Below are 13,646 nucleotides of genomic sequence, written 5' to 3' on the forward strand. Positions count from 1 at the left end.
TCTTCTTCCTCTGGGCTTCTTCGTGGAGCAAATGACCAGCAAAATGCAGTGACAGACACCTCCCACCGAGACGCTTCGCTCCTGCAGTGAAACTAGACCAGGGAGAAACCGCAGGGAAACAAATCTGCAACTTCTTCCGCAGCGGGACGAGGGTGCTACCCACACTCTCCCTCCTCCCCGAGGGAGCTGCTCGGGTTTTATTTACGGTGTGACGGGAGTAGAACCTGTCTTAAAACCTGCTCATGGTAAGAAATGGGAACATCCTGGTCCTTTCGGGCTCATATAAAAATGTGGAGGGGTGTTAAGGGTAACCGTCTGCCGGGACGCCAAAGGCACCTAACCTCTAAGTGTGGACGGCACCGCACGCTCTCCTCTCAGGGAAAGGGCATCTCGGGGTCCCTGCTGCGAAAGTAGCCCACTGGCACAGCACAGATCCCGAGTCCCTCCCCACTGGGCGCCACACCCGGCTCCTCTCCCAGCCCCTGGGGGACACAGAAGGCCGGGGCCTCTCGGTCAGCCCAGGCAGGGGGCTCTGGGCCTGGACAGCTGCAACTGCCCCCCCCCTCCCTCCCGCCTCCCGCCTGCATCTGGGTGGTCCAGCCTGGTCTTCCCATCTCCAAACGCTGGCCCTGGCTCAGCCCCCTGCAGCCAGACCCCAGCAATGTCCCCCAACCCCGGCCTTAAATCCCTCTCAGCGCACGGCCCCGATTCTGCCCTCCCCAAACCCCCTGCCTGTCCCGTTCACTGGGAGGGCCACGGAGCCCCCACCCTCCAGCCACAAGCCAAGCCTCAGCTCCTCCCACAGGAGCACTGATCCACCCCGAAACCCCCATCCACAGATCCGAACACACCACAGCACCCGGGACGTGCTAGGCCCTCGTCCTGGCTCCAGGCAGAGCGCAGAAACGTCACGTCCGCTGCTCTCAGACAGTATGACTTTGGGAGCAAGACAACAAACAAAAACAGACGCCAGGTGCATTGCAGGCAGTCACTGTGGGGCTCCGGGCACTTCTGGGGCCCTGGGACACGCATGCTCGCTCCCACCGTCCTGCCCAGCTCACACTGGACGGCGCCAACACGCTGAGCCTGTGCACTCCGCCCACGCAGTGACCCACACTCCAAGCACTCCCGTGACAGTGCTGGGAAAGCCAGAGCAGGCGGGACTGGCAGTGCCTCTGCAGGGACAGACCCCAGAGCCTGTGAGCACACGGACAGACAACCCACTAGGGACTGAGGGCCTGGGGAGGGGACGCTGCGCAGAGCAGCCCGCAGGAGACCGCTTGTCACTCCTGCTCTGCACACACCAGCCTTCTGAGCAAAGCTTAGCATCGCGTCCACCTCCTGCGGGAACGCTCCGCCGTGCAACGGGCGATGGCGCCACCTCCTGGTGACAATGGGCACCTGCGAGTCACTGAAAGTCCTCCAGGCCACGTCCCCACCACCAGGAGCCGCGAACCCCCACCACACGCTCCTGCGCCAGGCGTGGCTTCGGGTCCAGCTGCTTTCTGGGAACAGGCCACTATTTCTGATCCCTATTAATACCCGTGACAGCATTTATGTACAAGATAAATTCATTTCAATTTCCTTTTTCAATTAATGGCCTATTATTTGAACCAGACTCAGCTAAAAATATCACAGTGACACCATCAATCTTGTAAAAATTGAATTTCCCTCCCTGACAGCCAGAGGGCACCAGGCTGAGGCAGGAGGGGCTGCCTGGCTGCCCAGGACCCCGGGGGTCCCCAGCAGAGACCACGGGGCTGAGCGGCCAGCGGAGGGCTGAGGGCACAGGCAGCTGGCCCAGTCTCAGCACGTGACAGGGACGGCAGCGCACACCCTCCACGCCGGCTCTGGAGTGAGCCCCGGGCAGGTCTGCAGCCTCCCGACCCCTCCCCTGCCATGCGCGGCTGCCCCAGGTCACCCAGTGGTGGGACCACCACTGCGGGAGAGGCCAGGAGCTCCTGCCACACCCCGTCCCCTGAGAGGTCTAACACACCTCCCGTCTCTGCGTGTGTGCAGCTGGAGAAACAGCCTCCGGCCTCGGCCTGGTGCGGCCGCCTCTGGGAGCTGGTCTGCGCCCTGTGCCCCGGTCCCGGAGACTTTTCACCGCCTGTGAACAGAGCCACGCACAACCGTCACTGAGGACTTCAAGGCACCAGCGGGCAGCGAGCTCCCGAGGTGGGCGGAGCCTCCAGCCTCTGCACCTGCTCCGGCAGGTGTGACGCGGCTCGCCCTGCGCCAGGCGTCTGCCGCAGAGTCTGCAGCGACTCTACAGGTGATTCCGGCAACTCTCAAATTCTGAAGATTTTTGGCTTTCATGTACTAAATAATTTAAAATATTTTCTAATCTCCTTTCTGCCATACTCTTTGACTCATGGGTTATTTACAAGTTGGTTTATTTCTGAATATTTGGGAATGTTCCATGTATGTTTTCTGTTTACTTCTGACTTCATGCTGTAGATGACAGAACACACTTTGTACGATTTCAGTCTCTCACGGACGCTGAGGTCTGCTTTACGGCCCAGACTCCAACGCGTCACGGCGATGCCCAGGCTCATCTGGGCAGCGGTGGCTGTGCCCGGCAGCCGCGCAGCCCCCAGAACACACACCGATGAGGCCTCGTAAAGGCAGACTGGACGCTGGCTGCCCTGGGCCCATCGGGAAAACGGGGCTCAGGAGTCAGCCTCGGAAGATGGCCACGGCCCTGACCGCCAGAAACAGACTTTGCAGAAGCTCCTCCACTTGGGGGCTGGGAGGTGGCTCTGCAGAGACAGGCAAAGCTGATGGCCGCCCTTCCCCCTGGGCTGTTCCGCGGCTGGTCTGTGTCCCTGCAGCAGACCGTGAGGCGAGGCCAGCTCTCCCTCGGCCTGACATGCCCTTGTCTGGCCACACACGCTGCTGCGCCGGCTGGTGGGCCCACGAGCCCAGTGAGCTCAGGCTGGTGTGCAGAGAGCCTCCCGTGGGGCAGATCTGCTTCTCCGCGTGGCCCTATCAGCCTTCGAGTCACACGTGTGTGACCATGACGTCCCTTTGAGGAGCCGACCTCTTGGTTGCTGTGAAACGGCCCCACGCCCCTGGCAATGCTCGGTGCTCTGCAGTTGGCTCTGGTCCCAACGCAGACCCTCCCACTGCCTCACTGGTGTCTGCGCGTGCCCCGTCCTCACCTTTGCTCCAAAACAGCCAGGTCTGTGTTTCCTGAGAGGCTGGGGGGCGCTGAGGGAAGTCCCCACAAGGACAGGGCCTCCTCTCCCGTCCAGCGAGCCACAGCCTCACGGAGCAGCCACAGGTGTGCCGGCTCTGTGGAGGGCTCCGCACCCCGTGCCACCCGGGGACAGCCCCTCCCCGAGGCAGAACGGCCGGGCCTGTGTGGGCCACCAGGCAGGCCCAGCAGTGCACAGGCGGCGGCAGGCGGCTCTCAGGGCAGACCGGGTCGGGTCTGACCTCTCATCTCTCTTCACGCCTCGAGCCTCCCTCCCCAGCCGCCCACTTCCCGACTCCCGCCCAGACCTGGGCTGGGCCAGCCGAGGAGGTGCAGCGCCCGAGGGGCAGCCGAGACAGCGGCCCTGCCAGGCCAGCAAGACCCAGCCCAGGCGCAGCTGCAGGAACGTGGCAACGTCTCACTGCAGGTGCAACGGCACTGCGCCTGACAGAGCCCTCACACCGCTGTCTCACTGAAGCCGGAGAAGGGCCGGCTTCACGAAAGACTCACCGTGAAATGCTCCTGGGACTTGTAGTTTTCGTCCAGGTAGACTCGGGCCCTGTTGTACTCCTTCATCGCATCACTCGACAGCAGTTCTCTGAAAGGAAGAGAGTAAACTCCTTGAGCAAAAGCACATGGGCGCTGCCACTTCACAGGTGTGCCTAAGAGACGCCACTTTTTACGCCACCCCAAAACGACACCCACCAACTGTGGAACTGAGGGGGAGCGGCAGCCACAGCAGAAACTGAGCGCCACTGCGTGTTCTCGGCGCACGGGGCGAGGGCCGCCCTTCAGGCTCTGGTCTCCAGGCATCCCCGGGCGACCCTGAAGCCGCCCGGGAGTGGAGACCTGAGACGGGGCCAGATCACACCCTGGGCTGTCCTGGCCCCACAAGTTTCGTCCTAACAGAAACATCCGCACAGCCATCCGCACGGGGCAGGGGCCACCACGGTCGACCTCGGAGCCCAGGCAGCTGCGTCCCCGCCCTGTCCTCGCAGAGGCGAGGGTCAGCCCGTGGCCGCGGTGCCCAGACTTCGGGACCTTTAAAGGTCTGTCACCACTCGGGTCCCGCCCCTCGCTGCCCACCCTGCTGGTCGCATCGCACAGCGGACGAGCTCAGGAGACGAGCTCCCGCCACCCCTGCAGGGCGGGGACAGGGAGCCGCCGCACCCAGGAGGCCCCGCTCATGTGTCCGGCCTCCGCCCAGACAGTGCCCGGGACCCCCGGCTCGCTCCGCTGCGAGACAGAGGGAAGGAGGTTCACGGCACGCGGTGCCCAGCCAGTCCACGTGTCGGGAAGGGGGTTCCAGATCTGAGGAACAGAAGGGAATCAGGACGGGCGAGAGAAGCCTCCACAGACACAAACCAGTCACCACGTAACGGAGCGGGGACAGTCACACCCCAGACGCTCAGAGGAGGAAAAGGTCGTAACGGAGCGGGGGACAGTCACACCCCAGACGCTCAGAGGAAGAAAAGGTTCGACACGCAACAACGTGGCGTCCGTGACACCTGGCATTGCGTCAGAACTGCCCGGCGCACACAGAGTGAAGGGGTGACCCGGCTGTGCAGGGAAGCAACGCAGAGGACGAGGATCATGGAATTGGCGGGAAAACCATCGAGCAGCTGCTGCAGACGGGATCAAGATTTCACGGCAAACGTGAATCTGCTCCAGACAGAAGACACAAACCCACACGGGAGACTTGTACAGCGGGAAAATACAGTCTCAGAAATAAAACAAACTCACTGGATGGACTTAAGAGCAGATTAAAACTTGCAAAGAAAAAATCAACCGTGGCTGGGCGCGGTGGCTCACGCCTATAATCCTAGCTCTCTGGCAGGCCGAGGCGGGCGGATTGTTCAAGGTCAGGAGTTCGAAACCAGCCTGAGCAACAGCAAGACCCCATCTCTACTATAAATAGAAAGAAATTAATTAGCTGGGCATGGTGGCACATGCCTGTAGTCCCAGCTACTGGGGAGGCTGAGGCAGGAGGATCACTTGAGCCCAGGAGTTTGAGGCTGCTGTGAGCTAGGCTGACGCCACGGCACTCACTCTAGCCTGGGCAACAAAGCGAGACTCTGTCTCAAAAAAAAAAACAAAAAACAACAGTGACTTATAAAAGCAGCAGCAGAAACTCTCCAGACTGAGGCAGAGGGTCATTATCCAGCAGTTTAACGTCAGGAAATTGGGATCTGAGAGCAAAAGAGAAGGAAACGAAAAGAAATACAATATTTAAAGAAATAACAGACGAGCTGCTTTCAAAGTTTGGCTGAACACGTAACCCACAGGGGGAAGGCTGGAAGGGCCATGCGGGAGGACGTGAGGAAACGCAACCCGCAGCTGACGCCACCGAGCTGCTGAACCAGCGATGAGACCCATCCCGCAGTCGGGGAAAAAGGCACATTATATACCAGAAAATGAAGCAGAGAACAATGGCCAGATTCTCACCAGAAACAAAGCCACGCAGAGGACAATGGGACGAGAGCCTTAAAGTAGTGACGGGGAAAAAATTGACAAGCTAGGATTCTATTTCCAACAAAAATATCTTTCAACGTGCATACAAAGACCCTTTTCACACAAACAAAAGCTGGGAAAATTCATCTGCAGCTGACTTGTGCTAAAATAAACGTTAAGAAAGGTTGTTCAGGCCGAAGGAAAATGATGCCAAATAAAAACCAGAATCTACACAAAAGAGTCCAAGTGCTAGAAATGGAAAATTAATCATTAAAAGCCGACTAAGGGAACATGCAATGGTGCACGGCAGGTGTGGCGCAGGGGGAGTGAACGCAGGCAGCGAGGGGCGACAGCATGGGAGGGGCGGGACGCGGCTGCCCAAGGTGAGCAGCCTGAGCCTGGAGCGCGCAGGCAGGTGCGCGTCAGCCGGTCCCCTCTGCCTTCCCTGCAGAGCGCCGGCCTCTCCCACTGGCCTGGCCGAGCTCTTCACATTTTCAGACGCCCATTTCTGCCAGTGAAGTACGCGGCAGGTATCTGTTCCCAGAGCAGCTTAGTTTTTGCTTTGTTTAGAGTTCCTTTCCATGCCCAAGTTCTTAACTTCAGCACGTTCAGATTTGCCAATCTTGTCTTCTGTGGGCTATACTTTCTGCACTGTTTTAAAGAAATCTCTCCCTGTCCCAAAGCTCTAAAGATATGTTCAATATTTCACTCTCAAATTGTCAGTTTTGCCTTTTACCTGCATATGACTAACACAGCTGGAATTCCCTGTCTGCAGGGCGGGCGAGAGGTGGCTGCGCAGGATGGGAAACGGGTCCGGCTTCACTTTCCCGGCACAGGTGCCCATGGGCCGCTCGCCTGCCCGCATCAGCACCTGGCGCACAGCAGGTGCCACAGGTGTGGCCGCCCTGGCCCTGCCCCCCACAGGAGTCTGGGGACGGCTGGGTTACAGCACCCACCTTCTCTTCAGAATAATTTCAGCTGTTCCTGGCCCTTTCTTTTCTATAGTAATTTTAGTCTTAGCTTGTTGAGTGTTAGGAAAAACACCATGAAGATTTTGGTTAAAATTATATGTTATTTTGGGAAAATCTGACAGTATTTTAAGCAGCTACAGACCACCTGTTGCTGCAGGCTCAGGGCTCGGGTTACTGGAAATCCACCCTGGCGGCCGTGCTAAGCCACAGCGCCCAGCACAGACAGCGAGGACAGCAACTGGGCTCCTCTGAGGGCCGGGAGGGCTCAGCGCCGTCACCAACGGGGGTGGACACCCACCGTGGCCACTATGCGTGCTGAGGCCTCTCGAAGCACAAGACCCTGCAGGGCCCGCCTCACGGGTCACGACCACCGCGCCTACCACGCTCCACTGGGCGAACAGCCACGGGTGCCAAAGTCCAGGGAAGGGGACAGGACACCCCACAGGCAGGGGCCACGGCCACACTGTGGGACACACAGAGGACGGGCTCTCTTGCCCTGGCCTCCTGGGAAATGCCATCCTCCACAGTTGACTTCAACAACGCTCTATGTTTTCTTCCAGAACTGTCTTACACATCATTTCTTTTTCATTTGTATTGTATGTTTATAGAATAATAATAAAATAACATTATCTTTTATTGTACTTAGGAGGGTACTTCAGAAAGTTTGTGCAAAATGGCATTAAATGCTGGCGTGGTTGCAGAGAGAGAGGAACACTCCTACACTGCTGGTGGGACTGCAAACTAGTTCAACCTCTGTGGAAAGCAATATGGAGATACCTTAAAGCGATACAAGTGAATCTACCATTTGATCCAGCAATCCCATTGCTGGGCATCTACCCAAAAGATCCAATGACACTCTACAAAAAAGACACTTGCACTCGAATGTTTATAGCAGCACAATTCATAATTGCAAGGCTGTGGAAACAGCCCAAGTGCCCTTCAATCCAAGAATGGATTAATAAAATGTGGTATATGTATACCATGGAGTACTATTCAGCTCTAAGAAACAACGGTGACATAGCACATCTTATATTTTCCTGCTTAGAGCTGGAACCCATACTACTAAGTGAAGTATCACAAGAATGGAAAAACAAGTACCACATGTACTCCCTAGCAAACTGGTACTAACTGAGCAGCACCTAAGTGGACACATAGGTACTACAGTAATAGGGTACTGGGCAGGGGGGAGGGGGGCGGGTATATACATACATAATGAGTGAGATGTGCACCATCTGGGGGATGGTCATGATGGAGACTCAGACTTTTGGGGGGAGGGGGGAAATGGGCATTTATTGAAACCTTAAAATCTTTACCCCCATAATATGCCGAAATAAAAAAAAATTTTTAAAAAATGGCATTAAAGTATAAAAATAAAAAATGTGAACTTTGTTTCTCAACACAAGCTCCATCGAGCTGGAGACCGTTGCGAGTGAGGACCCGGCCGCCTGGCCCGCCCCTGAGTGCCGAGGGCCCTGGGCTGGCAGCCAGGTCCCTGTGTGACGTCCCCCACCCCCTGGAGAAAGGGCCTTGGAAGACATTTACTGTCGGGAGACAAAAGGGGTCAGCGGGAGGCAGGTCAGGACGCAGGTGGACGCCCGCAGGTGTGTCGGCCCCAGAAAGCCAACACGCAGGTGCCCCGGGCGTCCCACGCCAGGACCTTCCCTCTCCACATGGCTTCTGCCCTGATGGGCGCGTCCCCGCGTGGCGGGCACTGCTGTGACGGTGCTGTGGCGTCAGGGTCACTCTGGGCCGCCGCGCTCCGTGTCCTGCCACGGCTCTCTGAGAGAAGCTCTGGGACCTGCCCCACCCCCCGCGTTTAAAATCCACACTGGACGCTCCGTGTCCTGCCACGGCTCTCTGAGAGACGCTCCGGGACCTGCCCCCCCCTCGCGCTTAAAATCCACACTGGACGCTCCGTGTCCTGCCATGGCTCTCTGAGAGACGCTCCGGGACCTGCCCCCCCCTCGCGCTTAAAATCCACACTGGACGCTCCGTGTCCTGCCACGGCTCTCTGAGAGACGCTCCGGGACCTGCCCCCCCCTCGCGCTTAAAATCCACACTGGACGCTCCGTGTCCTGCCACGGCTCTCTGAGAGATGCTCCGGGACCTGCCCCCCCCCCTCGCGCTTAAAATCCACACTGGACACTCCGCGCTCGTCCTCGCGACTGGGCACCGCGGCTCTGGCGCCAGCGGCGGGAGGTCTGCTCGGCTCCCGTTCTTCCACCGGGACCGCGAGGGCTGAGCCGGCCGAGACGCTGGGGCTGGCCGCGGCTCCTGCTGTCCACGTCGGCGCTCTCCACTGGGGGACTAGGCGAGTTCATCTCCTTGCGGCGGACGTGGCAGTCTGCGCTGAGGGCTTCGTCCCCGGCGCCGTCTCGCCCTTCTTAAAGCGGTGATCCTCTGCAGACTGCTGACCTCTTCGAGCGCCGTCCCCATAAACTCCCCGCAGAGCACCGGCGGCGTCCCCGTCTTCCGCCCCAGCTGCTCCTCGATGTGACACCCGTTCTGGCCCAACCTGAGCAGCGTCGCGCGGCTCTGAGGGGGGCTGCTCCCAACCGACGCCTCGTCATCCTCAGCGCCTCACGCCAGACCCTGTCCACGCACGTCGCTCCACGTTAGGACGAGTTCGTTCTCGTGCAAAGGAACTCTGCAATCCATGCCTCGTTTTTCACAACATGCCTTTCCCGTGAACTTTACCCCAAGCAGGCCTCGGGTTTCAGTCCTCACCACCAGGGAGGCTGTGAAGGCTCAGGCAGGAGTCCCATCCCCTGCAGAGGTGCCCCCCACATTCCTTTTACCTGAAACTCGAGCTTCGATTCACTCTGAGAACACACTGTGGAGAGCGCACACTCGGGCAGCCACACGTCACAGGGCCCGGCCGTCTGCTAACTTGGGACCAGGAAAGCAGTGATGGGAGGAAACCCCGGCTCAGCCACTCCATGACGCACACATGCAACAGACCAATCCAAAGTCGCAGAGCTGGGCTCTGTCTGAGGAAAGACTTGTCTTCTCAACTTTTCAGTTAAGATGGCAGCTACAGTGTTTCCCCGAAAATAAGACCTACCCATAAAATAAGCCCTAGCAGGATTTCGAAGCACTTGCCCAATAAAAGCCCCACCCCGAAAATAAGCCCTAGTGATGGGCGTGGCTACGCAGCACATCTGCACAACCCACGCATTTCGTTGCGGAGCGGTAAAGACGACGAGCAGCCCTTCTCATCTGCCCCCATGAGAGCTCTGTTGCTCCACATGAGAGGTGGAGCCAATGGTTCTAAAGGAAATAGAGTCACGAGAAATTCAGGATGGAATTCGGGGTTTTGGAGAGTTAAGATGATGTTCCAGAAGAAGATGACTTAACTATATTTGAATAAATGTAGACTGTTGTACCATACTTAAAAAAAATAACCCATCCCCTGAAAATAAGCCCTAGGTCTCTTCTTGAGGAAAAATAAATATAACACCCTATCTTATTTTTGGGGAAATATAAGACCCTGTCTTATTTTTGGGGAAACACGGCACAGTTCCCTGCTCTTTCAGGTGAGTGTGTCGTGGCAGAGAGGAGGGAGCTCCGTGCACTCTCCTGGTGGCCGGGCACAGCCCAGGCCAGGCTGACCCCTCTGGAGTCACACCCCTGGGGCCAGGCCGCCTGCCACCACCAGGGGCCACGCACAAGCCCCCTTTGCACTGCCAAGAGGGAGTTCCAGGACACCCGGGGCTCGCCTGTGGCTGCCAGCCTCAGGTCAGGGTGGGGGGCCCAGGGACTGCTGGAGCTGTGCTGGGGCGGTCAGGGCAGAGTCCTGGCCCGACAGGGGTTGGAGCTCTGGGTTTCTCTCCTGCCTGAACACCTGCTCCCTTCATCCTCTTCCTGAGAGCATCCCGGCCACGGCGAGGGCAGCCTCCGGACAGGGTGGTGTGGGCCAGGACGCCCCAGGTCGTGCCCACAGTTGGCCCGCTGCAGGGGCAGAGTCTGAAGTGCCTGGTTACACCTGGGTCCTGGTCGGGGCCTGGGTCTGGCGCAGGCGTGGAGTTGGAACAGGCCTCGTCAGCTGCAGACCCGAAGGCTGCCTGACCTCTGGGGAGGCTGACATTTCCCGCCAGCCTCAGCCAGAGTCGCCGACAAGGGGAGCAGGCTTGGCAGGGTGGAGGCCAACACTCGGCTCCAGCCACGTGGCTGGGTCACCCTCGCCGGGTCCACGGCAGGAGGACCACCAAGCCTAGACGTGGCCCACATAGGGCTGGGCGGCAGAGAGGCAGGGCGCAGCTGGAGGTGCCGTGACTGTCTTCCGTCCTGGGCGAAGTGCCGCCACCAGTCCGCCGCAGGAACGTGTCCGTCTTCCCACAGGGTGTCTCGCGCTGTCCTGGGAGGACGTGGCAGTGAAGAGCGGCCTGTGTCCCCCGGCAGCAGGAGCAACGCCCCCCGCGTGCTCCTCGGATTCAGCCGGGGGGCGGTGGGGGCTGAGGGTGGGAGGGGCTGGTGAGAGGCGCTGGACACCCAGCCCTGGCAGCGCCAGGTCCGCCACACCGCAGCCTGCAGGGGACGCCGCCAGTGGGCAGCGGCTCCAGGCGCGTCAGCGTCAGTGTCTCTTCCCAGGAACTCCTGAGAAACGAGACGCGCTCGGAGTCAGGGCCTCGAGCCACTTCCTCCAGCGCACTGCAGGAACCAGCCGCAGCGACGACGCGTGTCTTCCCCCTCGGAGCCTCAGTCCACTTTCCCGGGGAAAGGCGGCCAGGCCTGGGGTTCTGTGAACTGCTAGAAACGTTCCTCCTCCTATTCACTGCCTGGTGGCTGAGCGTGGCACCACCAAGAAGCTTCCGGAAGTAAGGCCCAGGGAAGGTGGCAGGGACAGCAGAGCCTGCGGTGGACGGGGGCTCCTGGGGCAGATGGGGGCTCCGGGGCCTGAGCCGAAGGCAAAGCAGGGGAAGAAGGATCCTCCATGGCGGCAGCTCCGCACGGCCGGTGGGAACCCGGGTGAAGGGCCGGCCTACCACTGCCGGCGTCCACGCCCCTCCGCCAGGCAGGACGCAGCTGCAGGGTGCGCATGTGGTGACAATGTGCATGGCCTCTTCCTCCCGAGTGACGGGACGTCACCCCCACAGACAGCTTAAGCTCCAAGCCAACCTCCCCACCACAGATGCTGCCGTGGAGGCCGGTCCTGCCTGTCGTCCACCACAGCAGGTGCACCCCTACCACGCCTGTGGCGTCAGGCACACGCTGACAGGGACCGCCCCTCCCGCACCCGGGCTGCTCCCCTGGACTGACAGCACAGACCGTCACCTGGCGGCGGCAGCCGCTGTCACTCCACGGCTTCACATCCCACCCAGGACCCAGGCACACGGCCACACGTCTGGGCCACGCCTTCTCTCTTTGGAAGAGAGAAGGAGAGTCTGGAAGGCTGACGAGTCTGGAAGGCTGACGAGTCCGGAAGGCGGACTCCCGCCGGCACCCCTCTCCCCTCCGGAAACAGAGCCAGGACTTACTTGACAAACTTGTCCACGTGGGACATGGAGGCCTCGTAGTTCTTCCCTCCAAACTCCTGGCAGTGCAAGGCCATGAAGTGCGGCTTGTGCGTGTGCACCACCTGCAGGAGAGGAGGACACCGTCAGCACCGCGGCCACACGCCTTGCCACCCGCCCACACGCCCCGACACCCACGGGGCGTGTTCAGGCAGCGAACACACGACCCCCACCACAGGCTGTGCTTTCTAAAGGCAGAGGATTCTGACGGAAAACCTGGCAAGCCCCCCGAGGAGAAAGCCGACGCCCGACACCGTGAGCTGGGCAGGCAGGCCTCTCCCGCGGCTGAAAACTAAGTCATGGAAACGACAAGACCTTCACCGCGAAAAGTTCCAAAAGAAACGTACTGAACGACTGTGGAAACGCCCACGGCACGACTGGTAGGGGCCGGCAGGGGCCGGCGCTGCTGTGTCGTGACGACCACAGATCAGGCAGCGCCACGCGCAAGTTTCAGCTGCACAGACGCCACACAAACTTTCCTTAAACAGGCGGGAGGTAAATCCTAGCCAAACGATGATGAAAGAGCACCTGCCTGCAGGTGCCTCACGGGGCAAAGCGCAGTGGATGATCCCAGGAATTCGGAGGGTGAGGGAGGGATCCTGGGCATATCTGCCGGGCAGCCGAGCGGTCACTGTGTATGGAAACGGTGCCTTTAACTGACTACACACTCCACCTCGGACAAGCTACCATGTCTGGAACCGACGGAAACAACACAGCTGACACTCACCAGAACACGACACTGAACACACCCACAGGTCGGTCGTCTTCCACTTCCAGGTAACTGGTAAATACAGAGACTGAAGCAGGAACAGACCCTGCCTCTCTGAGACGATCCCATCCCTGGAGAGCACGTTCTCTGCGGGAACACCCTCACGGCGACTGCCAGGGGCGGCATGCGGCAGGTGGATGCTCCGAGAGGGATGCCCAGGACTCAGCAGAGTGAGGACCCGAGCATCCCACCGATCCGCGGAGGAGAATGGGAGAACGACCAGGCCGCCATCCTGCACCCTCCCAACCAGTGCACCTGGGCACGGCCATCGCCACTGCTCACACACAGCACGCCGACAGTTGAGGAGAGAACGTCCCCCCCCCCCGACACACACCCCTCCAGACATGCACACCTGGGCACGGCCATCACCACTGCTCACACACAGCACACCGACAGTTGACGAGAGAACGTCCCTCCCCCCACACACACCCTCCAGACACACACACCTGGGCACGGCCATCACCACTGCTCACACACAGCACGCCGACAGTTGAGGAGAGAACGTCCCTCCCCACACACACACCCTCCAGACACGCACACCTGGGCACGGCCATCACCACTGCTCACACACAGCACACCCACAGTTGACGAGAGAACGTCCCTCCCCCCACACACACCCTCCAGACACGCACACCTGGGCACGGCCATCGCCACTGCTCACACACAGCACACCCACAGTTGACGAGAGAACGTCTCTCCCCCGACACACACACCCTCCAGACACGCACACCTGGGCACGGCCA

At 59.7% G+C, this 13,646-nt stretch overlaps 1 protein-coding gene across 3 annotated transcripts in view; it reads right to left on the minus strand.

Moving 5' to 3' along the window:
* The window catches only part of INPP5A (inositol polyphosphate-5-phosphatase A), a 180,996-nt gene that overhangs the window by 94,344 nt on the left and 73,006 nt on the right, over positions 1 to 13,646 (minus strand). For all 3 annotated transcript variants that reach the window (XM_020280789.2, XM_020280788.2, XM_076009685.1), the window contains 2 exons: positions 12,099 to 12,199; positions 3,710 to 3,797 (listed from right to left, as the gene is read on the minus strand). In XM_020280789.2, the coding sequence (XP_020136378.2) occupies positions 3,710 to 3,797; positions 12,099 to 12,199 (189 nt within the window). The remainder of the gene's footprint in view (positions 1 to 3,709; positions 3,798 to 12,098; positions 12,200 to 13,646) is intronic.

This window comes from Microcebus murinus, chromosome 14 (assembly GCF_040939455.1).
Source record: "Microcebus murinus isolate Inina chromosome 14, M.murinus_Inina_mat1.0, whole genome shotgun sequence".
Lineage (NCBI taxonomy): Eukaryota > Metazoa > Chordata > Mammalia > Primates > Cheirogaleidae > Microcebus > Microcebus murinus.